Here is a 21,801-nt window from a genome sequence, read left to right as displayed (position 1 = left end):
TGCAAAGGGACAGAATATATAGCTCCTCCAAATGCTTCCAATAAAACAGAGGAATTCAAGGAAGTGTTCTCTGAAAGGGGTAATATTCCTTCTCTTATAAGTGAGCAATATGCTCCATTATCTCTAAAGGTCTTTACTTTAGTTGTTTCTGAGTTTTCCTGAAGGGAAATAAGACTCTTGCAATAATAAGGGGCCATACCTTTTTCTACTTCTCTAGGGGACGTGTTACTAGGGATATTAGAGATTTTCCCAATGGGTTGGGGTTTATGGGGGCAGTTGGGACAGATGTGACCTACTTTATTACACAGGAAGCAGACGACAGGCTTGCCCTTTACTCCCTGCTGACGTTGCAAATGGTGTCATTCTGGCTGTTGTCTCTCTGGATACTGTTGTCGAGATGCACCATGAGTAGTTTGCCTCTCCGCAGGTGGACCATAAGTTGAGAAGCGTGGCTCACCAGGTGACTTAGTTGGCTGACGTAGACGTTCTCCCTCCGGCTGGCACTTCATTCTCCAAGGTTGACGATCTCTGCTCATGCCAGGCTGTTGAAAAGAGAGACGGGACCGCTCGGACAAGGAGTGGTTAGTTTCGAAGGTATCAGCCAATCTGGCTGCCTCCAATACAGTGGTTAAGTCACGATCCTGCAGAAAGACTCGAACCTCTGGTCTCACAGACTCCAGCAGGTTATCAGTCAGCATAAGCTGTACCAGCTCCTCAAAGGTAGAGACACCACTTGCTTTATACCAGCTGGTAAAAGCTTTGGTTTGCCGTCTCACAAAGTCCACTAGGGATTGACCAAGCTGCCGCCTGCTTAGTTTAAAAAGCTTACGGTATTTGGCTGGGATAGTTATAGGTAATACATATTTTAAGAAAAAGAGGATAAATAAGTATACAAGATATGATGTAGGGCGAAATGACAGTAGTTTGTTGGATTATGTATTGGTAGATAAAAGACTGTTGAGTAGACTTCAGGATGTACATGTTTATAGAGGGGCCACAGATATATCAGATCACTTTCTAGTTGTAGCTACACTGAGAGTAAAAGGTAGATGGGATACAAGGAGAATAGAAGCATCAGGGAAGAGAGAGGTGAAGGTTTATAAACTAAAAGAGGAGGCAGTTAGGGTAAGATATAAACAGCTATTGGAGGATAGATTGGCTAATGAGAGCATAGGCAATGGGGTCGAAGAGGTATGGGGTAGGTTTAAAAATGTAGTGTTAGAGTGTTCAGCAGAAGTTTGTGGTTACAGGAAAGTGGGTGCGGGAGGGAAGAGGAGCGATTGGTGGAATGATGATGTAAAGAGAGTAGTAAGGGAGAAAAAGTTAGCATATGAGAAGTTTTTACAAAGTAGAAGTGATGCAAGGAGAGAAGAGTATATGGAGAAAAAGAGAGAGGTTAAGAGAGTGGTGAAGCAATATAAAAAGAGAGCAAATGAGAGAGTGGGTGAGATGTTATCAACAAATTTTGTTGAAAATAAGAAAAAAATTTGGAGTGAGATTAACAAGTTAAGGAAGCCTAGAGAACAAATGGATTTGTCAGTTAAAAATAGGAGAGGAGAGTTATTAAATGGAGAGTTAGAGGTATTGGGAAGATGGAGGGAATATTTTGAGGAATTGTTAAATGTTGATGAAGATAGGGAAGCTGTGATTTCGTGTATAGGGGAAGGAGGAATAACATCTTGTAGGAGTGAGGAAGAGCCAGTTGTGAGTGTGGGGGAAGTTCGTGAGGCAGTAGGTAAAATGAAAGGGGGTAAGGCAGCCGGGATTGATGGGATAAAGATAGAAATGTTAAAAGCAGGTGGGGATATAGTTTTGGAGTGGTTGGTGCAATTATTTAATAAATGTATGGAAGAGGGTAAGGTACCTAGGGATTGGCAGAGAGCATGCATAGTTCCTTTGTATAAAGTGTATAAAGGCAAAGGGGACAAAAGAGAGTGCAAAAATTATAGGGGGATAAGTCTGTTGAGTATACCTGGTAAAGTGTATGGTAGAATTATTATTGAAAGAATTAAGAGTAAGACTGAGAATAGGATAGCAGATGAACAAGGAGGCTTTAGGAAAGGTAGGGGGTGTGTGGACCAGGTGTTTACAGTGAAACATATAAGTGAACAGTATTTAGATAAGGCTAAAGAGGTCTTTGTGGCATTTATGGATTTGGAAAAGGCGTATGACAGGGTGGATAGGGGGGCAATGTGGCAGATGTTGCAGGTGTATGGTGTAGGAGGTAGGTTACTGAAAGCAGTGAAGAGTTTTTACGAGGATAGTGAGGCTCAAGTTAGAGTATGTAGGAAAGAGGGAAATTATTTCCCAGTAAAAGTAGGCCTTAGACAAAGATGTGTGATGTCACCGTGGTTGTTTAATATATTTATAGATGGGGTTGTAAGAGAAGTAAATGCGAGGGTCTTGGCAAGAGGCGTGGAGTTAAAAGATAAAGAATCACACATAAAGTGGGAGTTGTCACAGTTGCTCTTTGCTGATGACACACTGCTCTTGGGAGATTCTGAAGAGAAGTTGCAGAGATTGGTGGATGAATTTGGTAGGGTGTGCAAAAGAAGAAAATAAAAAGTGAATACAGGAAAGAGTAAGGTTATGAGGATAACAAAAAGATTAGGTGATGAAAGATTGGATATCAGATTGGAGGGAGAGAGTATGGAGGAGGTGAATGTATTCAGATATTTGGGAGTGAACGTGTCAGCGGATGGGTCTATGAAAGATGAGGTGAATCATAGAATTGGTGAGGGGAAAAGGGTGAGTGGTGCACTTAGGAGTCTGTGGAGACAAAGAACTTTGTCCTTGGAGGCAAAGAGGGGAATGTATGAGAGTATAGTTTTACCAACGCTCTTATATGGGTGTGAAGCATGGGTGATGAATGTTGCAGCGAGGAGAAGGCTGGAGGCAGTGGAGATGTCATGTCTGAGGGCAATGTGTGGTGTGAATATAATGCAGAGAATTCGTAGTTTGGAAGTTAGGAGGAGGTGCGGGATTACCAAAACTGTTGTCCAGAGGGCTGAGGAATGGTTGTTGAGGTGGTTCGGACATGTAGAGAGAATGGAGCGAAACAGAGTGACTTCATGAGTGTATCAGTCTGTAGTGGAAGGAAGGCGGGGTAGGGGTCGGCCTAGGAAAGGTTGGAGGGAGGGGGTAAAGGAGGTTTTGTGTGCGAGGGGCTTGGACTTCCAGCAGGCATGCGTGAGCGTGTTTGATAGGAGTGAATGGAGACAAATGGTTTTTAAAACTTGACGTGCTGTTGGAGTGTGAGCAAAGTAACATTTATGAAGGGGTTCAGGAAAACCGGCAGGCCGGACTTGAGTCCTGGAGATGGGAAGTACAGTGCCTGCACTCTGAAGGAGGGGTGTTAATGTTGCAGTTTAAAAACTGTAGTGTAAAGCACCCTTCTGGCAAGACAGTGATGGAGCGAATGATGGTGAAAGTTTTTCTTTTTCTGGCCACCCTGCCTTGGTGGGAATCGGCCAGTGTGATAATAAAAAAAATAATAAATAAAAACATGTATATGCTCCCAACACTGTGGTCTTCACTACTTTATAATCAGAAAATTCAGCGTCATTTAATACTGACGTAAATTCCTGTGCCTTACCAAACAATGCTGTATGAACCAACGATGCCCAATGCTGTTCCGGCCACCTCAAGGCTCAAGCCTGATTTTCGAAGCTTTCAAAAAATCTTTCTGGTTCGGCCTCATTGAAGCGGGGAACAAGCTGTACTGCTTTTTGTAAACTAAAATCATTTACAGAATGCGAAAACTGCCTCCTTTCTCTTTCCCTATCAAATTCTTCCCTTGCGAATGCTCTCTGTTCCCTAGTTTGCTCAAGATTGATTTTTGCCAGCTCAAGTGCCAACGATGCTGATTCACCTTGAGACAACCCAGCTGCACTATACTGACCATTTTGCTCCGTAGGTGTATCATCTTCCTCCTGCGAGAACATAGTACAGTAGTTTTTGCCCTAGCTCCCGTAGAGGGAGGAGTCTGATGTGCCATCTCTTCTTCTATAAGTTTATCAGCAATCAGTGAACGCAGTTGCGCAGCTGTGAGAGTGCATTTGTATTTAATGCCAATGGAAAGAGCAATTTGCCAACAACGCTGTAGGGACAATTTAGGTAGGTTATGCAAAGTACGTATATGCTGACACCAGACGTCTGACTCATCTAGGTGGCATAAGTTATTCGCTATGCACAGTACGATTGCAGAATAGCCCAACGTAATGTTATTTGCAGAACACGCTTAGCTATGCACAGTACGATTGCAGAATACCCCAACATAACATGTTAATTTGCAGAACACGCTTAGCTATGCACAGTACGATTGCAGAATACTCATACAAGTTGGATACGCAATAACAAAGTTGACTGCAACTGACACGCAAAATTTGTAAAGCAATGCCAGACAGCTACCCAATGTTCTACAAGATTGACCGTAGCGAAGCGAGCACACCGAACAAGCTAGTAGCGAGCTATTGAACGATCACACAATAGCAAGGCTGACCATAACGAAGTAACTGACACGCAAAATTTGTAAAGCGTTGGCAAAGCTAATGCAATGCCAGACAGCAAGCTGCACAATGTTCCTGCTACGAGCTTCACCCTAAGCTCAACCGTTTCTCTAAGTCCAGCTCCAGCTCTCGGACAGGCTACTCATATTACAACCCAGGATTCCAAATGGCTTGTTATCCCGGGTGTAAAGGGAGCAAAATAAACACAGCAGAAAAAGTTTAGAGTTATATTATCCTTCACCAATTTAGAACAGCAATATGTACACTATGTACAGTGATAAGTATAGTGCACTCCACGGTAAGCAAGGCAGAAATAGAAGCCACAAGATAGCAGACCGTGCTTCAACCAGCTCTAGAATGGGAATGACAAGGGCAGACAGGAGAGTGGTACCCACATAACCTCTGCGATTGCCAAAACCATCTTCTTATTGGCTAGAACCTGGTCACTAGTTGAACGACGGGGCCCATCATCAACTCTTAGCAACCTGGTTCGCTGGTTGGGGGAGATAGCCTGTAAATGAGGGTGTGTACATGCGCCGAATAAAGGTTACGTACTCTTTGCATGCCACATTAGTTCTGTTACTGCCTCATTACGTATAACTGAGCACAATGCTTGTATAATATAGGCTTCATTGAAAATGAACTGATAACCCTCATGTTCTTTATGAACTAAGAAGAGAAGAATTATTTATTGGCAGATGCATGTTTGCATTTATTAGCTTATAAAGTTTCAAGTGGGTTATTAACCCTTTGACTGTTTTGGTCATATATATGCGTCTTACGCGCCATTGTTTCAAACGTATATATACATGTAAATTCTAGCGGCTTCAAATCAAGCAGGAGAAAGCTGGTAGGCAAACATGTGAGAGAATGGGTCTGTGTGGTCAGTGTGCACCACATAAAAAAATCCTGCAGCACGCAGTGCATAATGAGAAAAAAAAGCCTGACCGTTTTTTTGGATTAAAACGCCAACTTTGAGGTGTATTTTCATATAGTATTTATTGTTGTATTCTTGTTTTCATAGTCTCATGTGATAAAATGGAAAATATATTACAGAAATAGAGATGATTTTGACTAGTTTCACAATGAAAACGACCTTGAAATTGACCTCAAGGTAGCGGAAATGTTCAATTTTTACTAATGTTCATGAGTAAGCAAATCACACCACACGTCCAAATACACGTCAACTGGGGAGTCTAATATTCCTTCACTAGTGCACTGATATTGTTTATACCATTTTTACAATAATGCAGTAGTCTGTATAACAGTAAATTTTGTATTTTTTGTATGAATAAAAAATCAAAATAGAAAGCAATAGTAATATGAGAGGGGCCTAGAGACGTGACTAATGAACAGAGGATATGTTATTTTAGTGCCAAGAATGTATACATTGTTTATTCTGGACCCTATTTTGAAATTGGCCTCTTTTTTAATTTGTGTGAAATTGGCCAAATTGGCAATTTCTGACCACTTTATTGGGTAGTTCAAATCGGTAAATGGGCGGTTTCTTGTACTCAACTGATAGAAAAAATGGAGTTCTAAAGAAATAGCTGTGAGTTTGGTCAACTGGAACAACAGAATTGGCCAAAAATAAGGCTCAAAGTCAGCGAAATCGCCGATGCGTATATGTCGCCGAGACCACTAACTTCGTGGGAGCATAATTCCATGAATTTTCGACCAAATTTCGTACTTTTGGTGTCATTACCATCGGGAAAAGATTCTCTATCATTTCATAAGTAAAAATAATTTTTTTTTTTCCACCCTTACCTGGGAATCGAACCACAGATACTCAGCATGTGAAGTGAGAGCTTTGCCTACCAGGCCATGAGCCTGGTAGCTAAATACAGTAGTATTGTATGTATTATGAGTGTTTAAGTCTTTTGATATTTGAGCTCAGTGGATGAATTTTAAGTCGGTTATTTTAGGGAGGCTCAGTGTATAAGAAGCATTAGTATAGCAAGATACTGTACAGCTGAAATATTTGTTAATTTTAGTGATAAATGAGTACAGAATTGGTGAAGAAAAATGTGAAAACTCTGTCATACTTCTGTACATATTGGATTTGGATAATTAAAAGGTATGTATTTGAAGGAAATAGGTAGTAGGCTGGTAGACAGCAACCACCCAGGGAGGTACTACCGTCCTGCCAAGTGAGTGTAAAACGAAAGCCTGTAATTGTTTTACGTGATGGTAGGATTGCTGGTATCCATTTTTCTGTCTCATGAACACTACACATACATGTACAAGCATATGTATACACACCCCTTTGGGTTTTCTTCTGTTTTCTTATTAGTTCTTGTTCTTGTTTATTTCCTCTTATCTCCATGGGGAAGTGGAACAGAATTCTTCCTCCGTAAGCTATGCGTGTTGTAAGAGGCGACTAAAATGCCAGGAGCAAGGGGCTGGTAACCCCTTCTCCTGTATACATTACTAAATTTAAAAAGAAACTTTCGTTTTTCTTTTTGGGCCACCCTGCCTTGGTGGGATACGGCTGGTTTGTTGAAAAAAAAAAAGAATATTTGAAGGAGGGGTGGAGATAGGTTGCAGTGTTTGAACTGTAGTATTGGCATGCCTCTATCAAGAGGGGGGGGTCACCTTGCATTGTTGTATTTACTTGGCTTGCAGATGGTCCATGGCAGGAGAAGGTGTGTGGAAGACCACTTGGGCTACGCTTTGCCCCTGATGGACGTTTGCTGGTGGCTGATTCTTATCTTGGTCTCTTTGTAGTTGATGTTGACACAGGTTAGTTGTGTATATATAGTTTTCCTTATTTGTCTTGTATAATGTTTGGAATTTGACAATGTTATAAAAGGCAGCTCTTTGTGAAGAATGAAAATTATTCAGGTTATGCTGTTTGAAATTAATATTAATTTAATATTAATGTAATGTACATACTCTATACTGTACAGTATTCCTTTGTGATCTAGCATAGGCCATTGATGTTATCCTGTTTAAATCTCTATTTTATTAAAGTTCATTTTTGTATAATTTTAGGCGAGAAGGAACAGTTATTTGACATCTCTCAGGAAATTGATGGTGCTGTACCCAAAATACTCGATGATATTGATGTAGACGCTGAGGGTAATATATATTGGTCAGATGCTTCAACAGTTTGCACACTTGAGGATGGCCTTGTGGAATTCTTGAGTGATCCAAGTGGAAGGTAATTTACTTTAGTTTTGTACTGTATTTAACTTGCTTTTATGAATTTGTATTACTTGTATGGCAAATAAATGTTTTTCTTTTTAATATATTTTTGGTGGGTTGAAGGAAAATGGTTAACTTGAAATTGTTCCCTGTTAGGTAGTGAGACTGAATTTTATCATTTCACTTAATTTTGATTTTTTTTTTTTTTTTTTTTTTGGCATTTAGACAGTTTAATTATCTCTAGTTATGGATGAGAGGATCCTTCAAGGAAGGTTCTTTAGTGCCAGTGAAGGTCTCTTGATTCAGGGAATTTGATCTGCCATCTACTTCCTTAGATTAAACCTGATTGCCTCCCATTCCTAATTCTCTTATGGGTTTAGTGCTTCCCATAAATATAATAATAATGGATGAGAAGAAAGTGACCAGTCATATTCATCATAATAAGTGCAGACAGTTTTTTTTATTGTGTTTTTTAACCCTTTAACTGTCCAAACGTGGATCTATGTTCTTACCGCTAGTGCTTCAAACGTAGATCTGCGTTTTATTTTTCCTGCCTCCAAATTTGGCACAATTGGCCTGAGATGCCTAGTCAGCATAGAATAGGTCTTAACACTCAGTGTGCGTAGTATTAAAAAAATCTTGGACTACTTAGTAGCTTGTGGGAGCACCAGTTCAATTGAGTGCCAGCTAAAGCAAACAGTGCAGCAAACACCTGAGATTCCCTGATGTCATGTCCTGTTAACACTGCTCTTCTAAGAGGAAAGTGTTGCTGACCAGGTGTTTAGCGGCTTTGAGGTGGATGTGGCCATAAGTGGTCGAGGGACTATCAAAAACCTCGAAAAATAGTCCATGTGCAACATTTGTGCAACACCCTTTCAATTTTGGTACCACTGGTAGTGTCATCCTGCCAGAATGTCTTATAAACCTGTGCTCTAAGTAAAGAGAAACAATTCTGGAATGTGTAATACGTGTTCGGCAGGCTGGCTGGCCGGCTGGCTGTCTGTATCTATATCTGTCTCTGTCTATCTCTGTCTCTCTCTCACAGGTACACATAAATACAGTGGACCCTCACCTAACGATATTAATCCGTTCCTGAGAGCTCAACGTGAGGCGAAATTATCGTTAGCTGAATTAATTTTCCCCATAAGAAATAATGGAAATCAAATTAATCCATTCCTGACACCCCAAAGTATGAAAAAAAAAAATTTTGCCACATGAAATATTAATTTTAATACACACAAACTGAAGAAGACATGTACAATTACATGACACTTACCTTTATTGAAGATCTGGTAATGATTGATGGGATGGGAGGAGGGGAGAGTGTGGATGGTGTTAACCCTTTGAGGGTCGACAGGCCCTCTCTGAAACTCGTTCTCAGGGTCGGCCAAATTTAAAAAAAAAACAAATAATTTTCTCTGATGAAAAGATAGAGAATCTTTTCCCGATCATAAGGACACCAAAAGTTTGAAATTTGATGGAAAACTTACGGAATTATGCTCTCGCGAAGTTAGCGGTCTCAGCGATGTTTACGCATCGGCGATTTTGTCCACTTTGAGCCCCATTTTTGGCCAATTCCACTGTACTAGTCGACAAAAAACATGAATATTTCGCTAGAACTCCATTTTTTCTATCGAATGGGTGCAAGAAACCACCCATTTATGAAATTCAACTATCCAGTACAGTGGTCAGAATTTAGCAATTTTGCCAATTTCATACAAATTTCAAAAGATGCCAATTTCCGAATAGGGTCCAGAATATACAAGAAAGACATTCCTGGCACTAAAATGACATTTCCTCTGGTCATTAGTCACGTCTCAAGGCCCCTCTTATATTCTTTTGCTTTCCACTTTGAATTTTTATTCTCACAAAAAATATAAGATTTACTGTTATGCAGACCACTGCATTAGTGTAAAAAAATGGTATAAATATTATTGGTGCACTTGTGAAAGAATATTAGACTCACCAGTTGACGTGTATTGGACCATTGGCACGATTTGTTTACTTTTGAAATTTGGTAAAAATCGAACATTTCTGGTACTTTGAGCTCAATTTCAAGGTACCTTTCATTGTAAAACCAGTCAAAATCATCTCAATTTCTGTAATATATCTTCCATTCTATAAAATGAGACCAAGAAAACTAGAATACAACAATAAATACCATACGAAAATACAGTGCAAAGTCGCTGTTTTATTCCAAAAAAACGGTCAAAGATTTTTTTTTCTCATTATGCACTGTGTGCTGCAGGATTTTTTTTAGACTGCACACTGACCACATAGACCCATTCTTTCATATGAAGGCCTACCAGCTTTCTCCCACTATATTTGAGGGCGCTAGAATTTAGGCGTACTTTTACATCAAAAACCCTGGGTCGTAAGCCGTACTAGTACGTCCGAAACCCTCAAAGGGTTAATGTTTAGAAGGGGAATCCCCTTCCATTAGGACTTGAGGTGTCAAGTCCTTCTCCGGGGTTGCTTCCCTTCTTTTAATGCCACTAGGACCAGCTTGAGAGTCACTGGACCTCTGTCACACAACATATCTGTCCATAGAGCTCTGTACCTCCCGTTCCTCTAAGATTTGTCTAAAATGGGCCATAACATTGTCATTGTAATAGTCACCAGCACGGCTTGCAATAGCTGCGTTAGGGTGAGTTTCATCCATAAAGGTTTGCAGTTCAACCCACTTTGCACACATTTCCTTAATCTTTGAAGTAGGCACAATGGATTCCACAACTGGCATAGGCATCTCAGGGTTAGCCCCAAACCCTTCAAAATCTTTCTTAATTTCCATACTAATTCTCACCCTTTTTATCACAGGGTTGGCACTAGAAGCTTTCTTGGGGCCCTTGGTGACTTATTTTGCAGGTGCAATCACTAAAAACGCTGTGATAATATGAAATGTTCTGATTGTATGCTTGGATGCGACCGTGGTGGCTGGCTTGTAAACACTGGCACCCACGGAACAAGTGAGGTGGGCTCAGGCCGCACGTGGACGCGTCTTGAACGAATCGCGTTGAGCGAGTTTTTTAGCACTAGCCGAGGCAAAATTTTTGCCCTAAAATGTATCGCTAGGCGGATTTAACGTTATGCGATGCATTCGTTAGGCAAGGGTCCACTGTACAATTATACATAGTGTAAATTACCTAGGATAATCCAAAAAATCCAGACAGAGTGCTATGCTGTGCTTGTAAATATAATGCATAGTAAGCATGACTAGAAAGTAATACGTAACTTCACTTGTTCAGGTAGCAGACATGACTGGCTGGCCGGCGGCTGGCTGGCTGGCCGATTGACTTTGGCTGTCTCTATCTCTGTCTGTCTGTCTGTATTATTCCTGTCTCTGTCTATCTCTGTCTCTTTGTCTCTCTGTCTCACAGGTACACATAAATACAATTATACATAGTGTAAATTACCTAGGATAACCCCAAAAATCCAGACAAAGTGCTATACTGTGCTTGTAGATATAATGCATAGTAAGCATGACTGGCAAATAATACGTAAGCATGACTGGCAAGTACATAACACCTGTTGGTTCACGAGTGGCTCTCTCTGAGACAGAGAGAGAGACAAGCAGAGAGACAGAAAGATAAGCAGAGACAAAAGAGTGCTAGAGAGAGAGACATGCTTATGTGTAACAGTGAAAACAAATAAAGCCAAGGCAGTGCAAGCTCATCAGATGTCACTGCTGCTGCACTGTCAGCAGTGGAACGACACTCGTCTTAAACCATGCTTCAAGGAAACATTATTATTATTATTATTATTATTATTATTATTATTATTATTATTATTATTATTATTATTATTATTATTCTATAGGGGAAGGAAGGCGGGGTAGGGGTCGTCCTCGAAAGGGTTGGAGAGAGGGGGTAAAGGAGGTTTTGTGGGTAAGGGGCTTGGACTTCCAGCAAGCGTGCGTGAGCGTGTTAGATAGGAGTGAATGGAGACGAATGGTACTTGGGACCTGACGATCTGTTGGAGTGTGAGCAGGGTAATATTTAGTGAAGGGATTCAGGGAAACCGGTTATTTTCATATAGTCGGACTTGAGTCCTGGAAATGGGAAGTACAATGCCTGCACTTTAAAGGAGGGGTTTGGGATATTGGCAGTTTGGAGGGATATGTTGTGTATCTTTATATGTTTATGCTTCTAGACTGTTGTATTCTGAGCACCTCTGCAAAAACAGTGATAATGTGCGAGTGTGGTGAAAGTGTTGAATGATGATGAAAGTATTTTCTTTTTGGGGATTTTCTTTCTTTTTTGGGTCACCCTGCCTCGGTGGGAGACGGCCGACTTGTTGAAAAAAAAAAAAAAAAAAAAATTATTATTATTATTATATACTCCCACATATCCAAAACACTGCTGGGACCTATGTACACTATGTACAGGTACCATCCAACTTACGACCAAGTTTGGTTCCGACCAACCGGTCGTAAGTTGAAATGGACGTAAGTTGAACCTTACTACTGAATATCAACATGACATTTTTGTAATGACTTTATTGTATTGTTTTATTTTGATATTTCATTTTTTACTTTACTTTGTATGCTGTTAGCAATGTATTTTATACTGTAAGGTTTAGGATAAACACTGTGTACAACACAAACAGTTTATTTCCCAGAAATTTGGCATACAAACCACGGTCATAAGTCAAATGGTTGTACGTCGAGCAGGTCGTAAGTCGGATGGTAGGTGTATATATTTCTAGACAATAGTATGTGACTAAGGTAGGTGAAAATGTTCACCTGTCACTGTGTTTGTGACTATTTGAGTACTATTTCAGTACCTAATATTAGTGTCAGAACAAAGATTAGCTATGAAATCACAAGAACCACTACAGATTGTGATTATCAGAACATAAAAATTATACAAATTAAAAAAATGAGAAAAAAGGTATAATGGCAATATTCCTGCAAGTGGCAGCTTTTCATGTTGCCATCAGGTGAGCAACCTTATATCTGCAGCCTTATATCTCCATAAGTACTAACTCTAAAAGTTTTTTTTACATTTATGTAAAGAATGTCTTCTTTTTTTAAAAAAAAAAAAAAAAAATATTTCAAAATATTCGGAGCGTTGGGCAAGAGAACGTAGATCTATGTTTGGCAAGATAAGGGGTTAACACACTGGCTGTCTCCCACCAAGGCAGGTTGACCCCTTCCCCCCCCCCCCAAAAAAAAATCTTCATTATAGAATAATAAGAAAATATTATAGCCTTTATATTATAATAATAAGGTAAAAGGACCCCAATGGAAATAAGTCACTCTGTCTGACTTTTTTGGGTTATCCTAGGTCCTCTACACATATGCTGCTATGTATGATAATTCTATGTAACTGTATTTGTGTATACCTGAATAAACTTACTTACTTATACTTACACACTCTCACTGTCTTTGCAGAGTCGCACAGATGTCACTCCAAACAGTAGATATCCCAAACCTCTCCTTTAAGGTGTAGGCATTATACTTCCCACTTCTGGACTTAAGTTCAGCTAACTGGACTTGAGTCACACTCCAACAGCTCGTCAAATCCCAAAAACCATTCATCTCCACTCTATCCTAACATGTTCTCACATGCCTGCTGTATGTCCAAGACCCTTTCACACAAAACCTCTTATTCCTGCTTTCTCCATCCTTTCCTAGAATGACCCCTACCCCTCATTCTGTTCACTACAGATTTATGCACCCTCCAAGTCATCCTATTGTGCTCCATCCTATCTAAATGACCAAACTATTTCAACAACCCCTCATCAGCTCTCTGGATAATATTTTTAATAATTCCACGCCTCCTCCTAATTTCCACACTACAAATTCTCTGCATAATATTTACACCACACATTGCCTTTAGACACGACATCTCCACTGCCTCCAGCGTCCTTGTTGCAGCATTTACAACCCATGCTTCACACCCATATAAGAGTGTTGGTACCACTATACTTTCATATATTCCCATTTTTGCCTCCATGTATAATGTTCTTTGTCTCCACAGATACCTCAGTGCACCACTCACTGCTTTTTCTTCATCAATTCTATGGTTTACCTTGTCCTTCATAAACCCATCTGCCAACAAGGCTACTCCAAAATATCTAAGCACATTGACTTCATCCATATTCCCTCCCTCCAATTTGATATCCAGTTTTTCTATACCTAACTCAATTGATACCCTAATCACCTTCCTCTTATCTGTGTTCACTTTCAATTTTCTTCCTTTAAACACCCTCCCAAACTTGTCCGCTAACTTTTGCAACTTCTCTTCAGCAACTCCCAAAATCACAGTATCATCAGCCAAAAGTAACTCTGTCAACTCTCGTTTTCTATTTGATTCCACATAATTTAATCCCACCCCTCTCCCCAACAACCTAGCATTTACTTCTTTTACAATCTCATCTATAAATATGTTAAACAACCATGTTGACATTATCCATCCCTGTCTAAGGCCTATTTTGACTGGAAAGTAATCTCCCTCTCTCCTACACAGTATTATTAATATAATATAGTAGGGGAGTTTCGGTGGGGGGAAATAAATGGGATTAAATCTGGAGTATCTGAGAGAGTTAGAGCAAAGGAAGGGGTAGCAGTAATGTTGAAGGATCAGTTATGGAAGGAGAAAAGAGAATATGAATGTGTAAATTCAAGAATTATGTGGATTAAAGTAAAGGTTGGATCATAATAAGGTTGGGTCATAATAAGCGTGTATGCACCTGGAGAAGAGAGGAATGTAGAGGAGAGAGAGAGATTTTGGGAGATGTTAAGTGAATGTATAGGAGCCTTTGAACCAAGTGAGAGAGTCATTGTGGTAGGGGATCTGAATGCTAAAGTAGGAGAAACTTTTAGAGAGGGTGTGGTAGGTAAGTTTGGGGTGCCAGGTGTAAATGATAATGGAAGCCCTTTGATTGAACTTTGTATAGAAAGGGGTTTAGTTATAGGTAATACATATTTTAAGAAAAAGAGGATAAATAAGTATACAAGATATGATGTAGGGCAAAATGAAAGTAGTTTGTTGGATTATGTATTTGTAGATAAAAGACTGTTGAGTAGACTTCAGGATGTACATGTTTATAGAGGGGCCACAGATATATCAGATCACTTTCTAGTTGTAGCTACACTGAGAGTAAAAGGTAGATGGGATACAAGGAGAATAGAAGCATCAGGGAAGAGAGAGGTGAAGGTTTATAAACTAAAAGAGGGGGCAGTTAGGGTAAGATATAAACAGCTATTGGAGGATAGATGGGCTAATGAGAGCATAGGAAATGGGATCAAAGAGGTATGGGGTAGGTTTAAAAAATGTAGTGTTAGAGTGTTCAGCAGAAGTTTGTGGTTGCAGGAAAGTGGGTGCGGGAGTGAAGAGGAGCGATTGGTAAAATGATGATGTAAAGAGAGTAGTAAGGGAGAAAAAGATAGCATATGAGAAGTTTTTACAAAGTAGAAGTGATGCAAGGAGGGAAAAGTATATGGAGAAAAAGAGAGAGGTTAAGAGAGTGGTGAAGCAATGTAAAAAGAGAGCAAATGAGAGAGTGGGTGAAATGTTATCAACAAATTTTGTTGAAAATAAGAAAAAGTTTTGGAGTGAGATTAACAAGTTAAGGAAGCCTAGAGAACAAATGGATTTGTCAGTTAAAAATAGGAGAGGAGAGTTATTAAATGGAGAGTTAGAGGTATTGGGAAGATAGAGGGAATATTTTGAGGAATTGTTAAATGTCGATGAAGATAGGGAAGCTGTGATTTCGTGTATAGGGCAAGGAGGAATAACATCTTGTAGGAGTGAGGAAGAGCCAGTTGTGAGTGTGGGGGAAGTTTGTGAGGCAGTAGGTAAAATGAAAGGGGGTAAGGCAGCTGGGATTGATGGGATAAAGATAGAAATGTTAAAAGCAGGTGGGGATATAGTTTTGGAGTGGTTGGTGCAATTATTTAATATATGTAGGTACCTAGGGATTGGCAGAGAGCATGCATAGTTCCTTTGTATAAAGGCAAAGGGGACAAAAGAGAGTGCAAAAATTATAGGGGGATAAGTCTGTTGAGTATACCTGGTAAAGTGTATGGTAGACTTATTATTGAAAGAATTAAGAGTAAGACTGAGAATAGGATAGCAGATGAACAAGGAGGCTTTAGGAAAGGTAGGGGATGTGTGGACCAGGTGTTTAGAGTGAAACATATAAGTGAACAGTATTTAGATAAGGCTAAAGAGGTCTTTGTGGCATTTATGGATTTGGAAAAGGCATATGACAGGGTGGATAGGGGGGGCAATGTGGCAGATGTTGCAGGTGTATGGTGTAGGAGGTAGGTTACTGAAAGCAGTGAAGAGTTTTTATGAGGATAGTGAGGCTCAAGTTTGAGTATGTAGGAAAGAGGGAAATTATTTCCCAGTAAAAGTAGGCCTTAGACAAGGATGTGTGATGTCACCGTGGTTGTTTAATATATTTATAGATGGGGTTGTAAGAGAAGTACATGCGAGGGTCTTGGCAAGAGGTGTGGAGTTAAAAGATAAAGAATCACACATAAAGTGGGAGTTGTCACAGTTGCTCTTTGCTGATGACACTGTGCTCTTGGGAGATTCTGAAGAGAAGTTGCAGAGATTGGTGGATGAATTTGGTAGGGTGTGCAAAAGAAGAAAATTAAAAGTGAATACAGGAAAGAGTAAGGTTATGAGGATAACAAAAAGATTAGGTGATGAAAGATTGGATATCAGATTGGAGGGAGAGAGTATGGAGGAGGTGAATGTATTCAGATATTTGGGAGTGGACGTGTCAGCGGATGGGTCTATGAAAGATGAGGTGAATCATAGAATTGATGAGGGGAAAAGGGTGAGCGGTGCACTTAGGAGTCTGTGGAGACAAAGAACTTTGTCCTTGGAGGCAAAGAGGGGAATGTATGAGAGTATAGTTTTACCAACGCTCTTATATGGGTGTGAAGCATGGGTGATGAATGTTGCAGCGAGGAGAAGGCTGGAGGCAGTGGAGATGTCATGTCTGAGGGCAATGTGTGGTGTGAATATAATGCAGAGAATTCGTAGTTTGGAAGTTAGGAGGAGGTGCGGGATTACCAAAACTGTTGTCCAGAGGGCTGAAGAAGGATTGTTGAGGTGGTTCGGACATATAGAGAGAATGGAGCGAAACAGAGTGACTTCAAGAGTGTATCAGTCTGTAGTGGAAAGAAGGCGGGGTAGGGGTCGGCCTAGGAAAGGTTGGAGGGAGGGGGTAAAGGAGGTTTTGTGTGCGAGGGGCTTGGACTTCCAGCAGGCATGCGTGAGCGTGTTTGATAGGAGTGAATGGAGACAAATGGTTTTTAATACTTGACGTGCTGTTGGAGTGTGAGCAAAGTAACATTTATGAAGGGGTTCAGGGAAACCGGCAGGCCGGACTTGAGTCCTGGAGATGGGAAGTACAGTGCCTGCACTCTGAAGGAGGGGTGTTAATGTTGCAGTTTAAAAACTGTAGTGTAAAGCACCCTTCTGGCAAGACAGTGATGGAGTGAATGATGGTGAAAGTTTTTCTTTTTCGGGCCACCCTGCCTTGGTGGGAATCGGCTAGTGTGATAAAAAAAAAAAAAATTAATACGTAATTTGGATTTGGAAAAGGTGTATGACAGGGTGGATAGGGGAGCAGTGTGTCAGATGTTACAAATGTATGGAATAGGAGGTAGGTTATTGAAAGCGGTGAAGAGTTTTTACGAGGATGGTGAGGCTCAAGTTAGGGTATGTAGGAGATAGGGAGATTATTTCCCAGTAAAAGTAGGCCTTAGTCAAGGATGTGTGATGTCACCATAGTTGTTCATTATAATTATAGATGGGGTTGTAAGAGAAGTGAATGCTTGGGTGTTGGCAAGAGGTGTGGGGTAAAAGATAAAGAATCTAACACAAAGTGGTAGTTGTCACAGCTGCTCTTTGCTGATGACATTGTGTTTTTGGGAGATTCTGAAGAGAAGTTTCAGAGGTTGGTGGATGAGTTTGGTAGGGTATGTAAAAGAAGAAAATTAAAAGTGAATATAATTAACAAAAGCGAATATAAGTAACTAAAGACTGGTTATCAGATTGGAGGGAGGGAGAGAGTATGGAGGAGGTGAAAGTATTCAGATATTTAGGAGTGGACGTGTCAGCCGATGGGTCTATGAAAGATGAGGTGACTCATTGAACTGATGAGGGGAAAAAGGTGAGTGGTGTATTGAAGAGTCTGTGGAGAAAAAGAACTTTGTCCATGGAAGTAAAGAGGGAATGTATGAGAGTATAGTTATACAAATGCTCTTATGTGGGTGCGAAGCCTAGATGGTGAATGTTTGAACAAAGAGAAGGCTGGAGGCAGTGGAGATGTCATGTCTGAGGGCAATGTGTAGTGTGAATATAATGCAGAGAATTTGTAGTTTGGAAATTAGGAGGTGCGGGATTACCAAAATTATTATCCAGAGGGCTGAGGACGGGTTATTGAGGTTGTTTGGATATGTAGAGAGGATGGAACAAAATAGAATGACTTGAGAGTGTATAAATCTGTAGTGGAGGGAAGGTGGGGTAGAGGTCAGCCAAGGAAAGGTTGAAGGGAGGGGGTAATGGAAGTTTTGTGTGCGAGGGGCTTGGACTTCCAGAAAGCATGCGTGATATGTTAGATAGGAGCGAATGGAGACAAATGGTTTTTAGGACTTGATGTTGGAGTGTGAGCAGGGCAATATTTATGAAGGGATTCAGGGAAACTGGCAGGCCAGACTTGATTCCTGGAGATGGGAAGTACAGTGCCTGCACTCTGAAGGAGGGGTATTAGTGATGCAGTTTTATAACTGTGGTGTAATCGCACCTCTGGCAAGATAGTAATGGAGTGAACGATGAAAGTTTTTCTTTTTCGGGCCACCCTTCCTTGGTGGGAAATGGCTGATATGTTAATAAAAAATAAAAAAAAAATATAGTGTTAGATAACGCTTACAGTTCTGTAAAATCATTGATTTATGTTGTTTTAATCATTATTTCTGTTTATACACAATATGTATTTCTTCTCTTCTTTCAACAAACCGACCATATCCCACCGAGGCAGGGTGGCCCAAAAAGAAAAACAAAAGTTTCTCTTTTTAACTTTAGTAATGTATACAGGAGAAGGGGTTATTAGCCCCTTGCTCCTGGCATTTTAGTTGCCTCTTATGACATGCATGACTTGTGGAGGAAGAATTCTGTTCCACTTCCCCATGGAGATAGGAAATAAACAAGAACAAGTAGGAAATAAACAAGAACAAGTAAGAAAATAGAAGAAAACCGAGAGGGGTGTATATATATATACATACAGTGGTACCTCGAGTTACGAACTTAATTCGTTCCAGAAGGCTGTTCGAGTGCCGATACCAAACAAATTTGTTTCCATAAGGAATAATGTAAATTAGATTAGTCCATTTCAGACCCCCAAAAATACACTTATGAAAGCACTTACAAAAATACACTTACATAATTGTTTGAGTTGGGAGCTGTTCGAAACTCAAGGTACCACTGTACTAGTACATGCATGTGTAGTGTGAACTAAGAGTAAGTAGAAGTAGCAAGATGTACCTGAAATCCTGTATGTTTATGAGACAGAAAAATGACACCAGCAATCCTACCATCATGTAAAACAATCACTTGTCAGGACAGTAGTACCTCCCTGGGTGGTTGCTGTCTACCAGCCTACAACCTAGAACAATATGTGTTTTAAGTAATTTAATATTCAGTTTTATTATGTTTTATTTACTACCTTAAAATTTTAAATCTTGATAAACAAGGCACACCTGCAACACATGGGTAACTATTGCTGATTGTTTCAGCTGAGCAACATGCTTCTTCAGTCGAGTACAAGCAAATATTGCACTGGAGGCAGAAATAGTTTGAGGTGATCAGTCCCTCAGCCTAGGTAGGTGGTGGTCAGTTCCTCAAGACTAAAACAAAGGCATACAACCAGAATTTGTATACTGGAGACAATGTTAAATGAAGCAGCAGGAGTTGTTTAGCAAAAGAGTTGCAGAAGACTTCCCATGTACCAAGATACCATGGTATTGCTGTATCAGCAAAGAATTATATTGCTGAAGGTATACACTACCAACATGTATGAATATGATGCATGTGCAACACTTAGGTATCTTTATTGCCTAAAGATTTTTGCCTGCACAATGGGCTTCGTCAGCCGAATACAGGTACACTGGAAGTCTTCTGAAACCCCTTTGCTAAACAACTGTTTAGCATTGTGCACTACATTAGTGGGCCATGTTCATTTGTGACATCACTTATGGCTGCTTCACCTTGTATCATTTCCTGTATATAAGGTCTCTGCTTTAAGCTTGAGGGTCTGATCACCACCTACCTAGGCTAAAGGCCTGTTCACTTCAAAACTATACTACTACTACTGCCTCCAGTATTATATTCACCTGTATTCATTAGATTGCCAAAATTTTTGCTACTCTTGAAATTGGTATCTTCTCTTTTTTCTATTTTACCCAAAATCTGCAGCAGATTTGAGACAGTTTGACTGAAGTCTTCTTTCCCTTGTGTTCCTCCAGCCTTCCTGGCCAGTATGGTTATGCTCTGATTAGGTATTCATTAAACCAAGATGCTTTAGAATATAGTACAGTATATCTAATTGACAGATAAGGTGGTTTTATTAGTTTCTAACATCTTTCCTGAAATTCATTGACATCACATCATGATTTTGTATAATCTTGTAATTAACAACACTGTCTCATGACCTATATGTTGGTGGTTTCTATGCCTCACAATGCTTAAGAAGTTGGACCACCCTGCACTAGACATTGACACAACAGATGTTGATTCCATACAAATGTCCAGATGTAAATATGATAGTAGTAGTAACTTAGGTCAATAAAATTCAAAGTTGACAGATGAATCTGAGTGTTAATATCTTTAATTTTTTTACAGGTTGCTCAGGTTTGACCCTAAAACAAAATCCAACACAGTACTAGTGAAGAATGTTCATTTTGCCAATGGTGTCCAGCTCTCCCCGGATCATGAATTTATTTTGTTTTGCGAAACTTTCAAAAATCGGGTTATAAGGTAAGTTCTAATTGAGGTTCCTCTGTTTTGTAGCTCCCTGCACTGAACAAGCACAGTATTTTATACTGTACAATTTTTTAGTCCTGTATCTCTCATACTTAGAACTTGATTATATTGAAATATGCAAACCTAAGTAATGTATATTAATGTGATTTTCAATATTCTGTTATTACATTATACGTACAGTGGTACCTTGGTATACGTCCGCTTTGGAATAAGTCCAACTTGGTATACGTCCTGTTTGGACGCGAACATTTTTGCTTGGTATACGACCTTTGTTTGGAATACGACTCACATGCTAGAACTTGTATCAAAATCAAATCAAAATCAAAATCTTTATTTCCTTGTAAAGCTTACAATGTGTGGTTTACATGTTATAAAATATTAATTACAAAGAAGGCCACTAGCATGCCTAGGCATTTCGGGCATACTAATAATAATTCTTAGGAATTATTAGGAATTTTATGTTTACAGTCATTTGGGTGCCCACTAGCGTCAGTATGCTTGTTGCTACCTTTCAGTGATCAACCCGCGCTGTAACTCTGTGAATTTTCACATGATTTTGTGTTTTTTTCGTATAAGTTTTTAGTTAATTCATTAACCAGCAGCAAAAGCCTGCAGTCAGAATAACAAATTCCCACTCCAGACAGCATGCTCCACCAGTATTCAAAAGTCTAAACTTACTCACCATAAAGAACCTCCTTACTTATTATTGTGCCTACTACATACATAGAACACTACACTCAAATATAAACCCTCCTCTCTAACTTCTCCTTACCAACCTTAACAGGACACATGACCATAACACAAAACACAGATCACTCTTTGATGTTCCCCATGTGAATCTCACACTGTGTAAAAACTGTGTACATAAAGGGCCCAAAAATTTGGAATTCATTACCAGTGAATACCAAAGGAACCCTGTCTGTACATCAATTCAAGACTCTTCTTAAAAACCACATACTCACCCAAAACTAAATACGTACTCAGTACTTAACTTTACCTACAAAGCTACCAAATCACTCTTCACTGCCTCAAAATATGATTTCCCACTGTGTTACTCCCCTTGCCTCAGGACCCCAAAAATAAATGATCAAGGTACAATAAATTTTCATATTTTAACCTGATGCAAATGTTGAATAACATAT

At 39.8% G+C, this 21,801-nt stretch overlaps 1 protein-coding gene across 2 annotated transcripts in view; it reads left to right on the top strand.

Annotated features, from left to right (window-relative positions):
- The window catches only part of LOC128686780 (adipocyte plasma membrane-associated protein Hemomucin), a 62,260-nt gene that overhangs the window by 11,652 nt on the left and 28,807 nt on the right, over positions 1-21,801 (top strand). For both annotated transcript variants that reach the window (XM_053773836.2, XM_070082234.1), the window contains exons 4-6: positions 7,134-7,250; positions 7,503-7,671; positions 20,519-20,653. In XM_053773836.2, coding sequence (XP_053629811.1) covers positions 7,134-7,250; positions 7,503-7,671; positions 20,519-20,653 — 421 coding nt within the window. The remainder of the gene's footprint in view (positions 1-7,133; positions 7,251-7,502; positions 7,672-20,518; positions 20,654-21,801) is intronic.

This window comes from Cherax quadricarinatus, chromosome 7 (assembly GCF_038502225.1).
Source record: "Cherax quadricarinatus isolate ZL_2023a chromosome 7, ASM3850222v1, whole genome shotgun sequence".
Taxonomy (NCBI): Eukaryota; Metazoa; Arthropoda; class Malacostraca; order Decapoda; family Parastacidae; genus Cherax; species Cherax quadricarinatus.
Note: the sequence above shows the minus strand (reverse complement) of the source record. Positions and strands in the feature narration are given on the sequence as shown.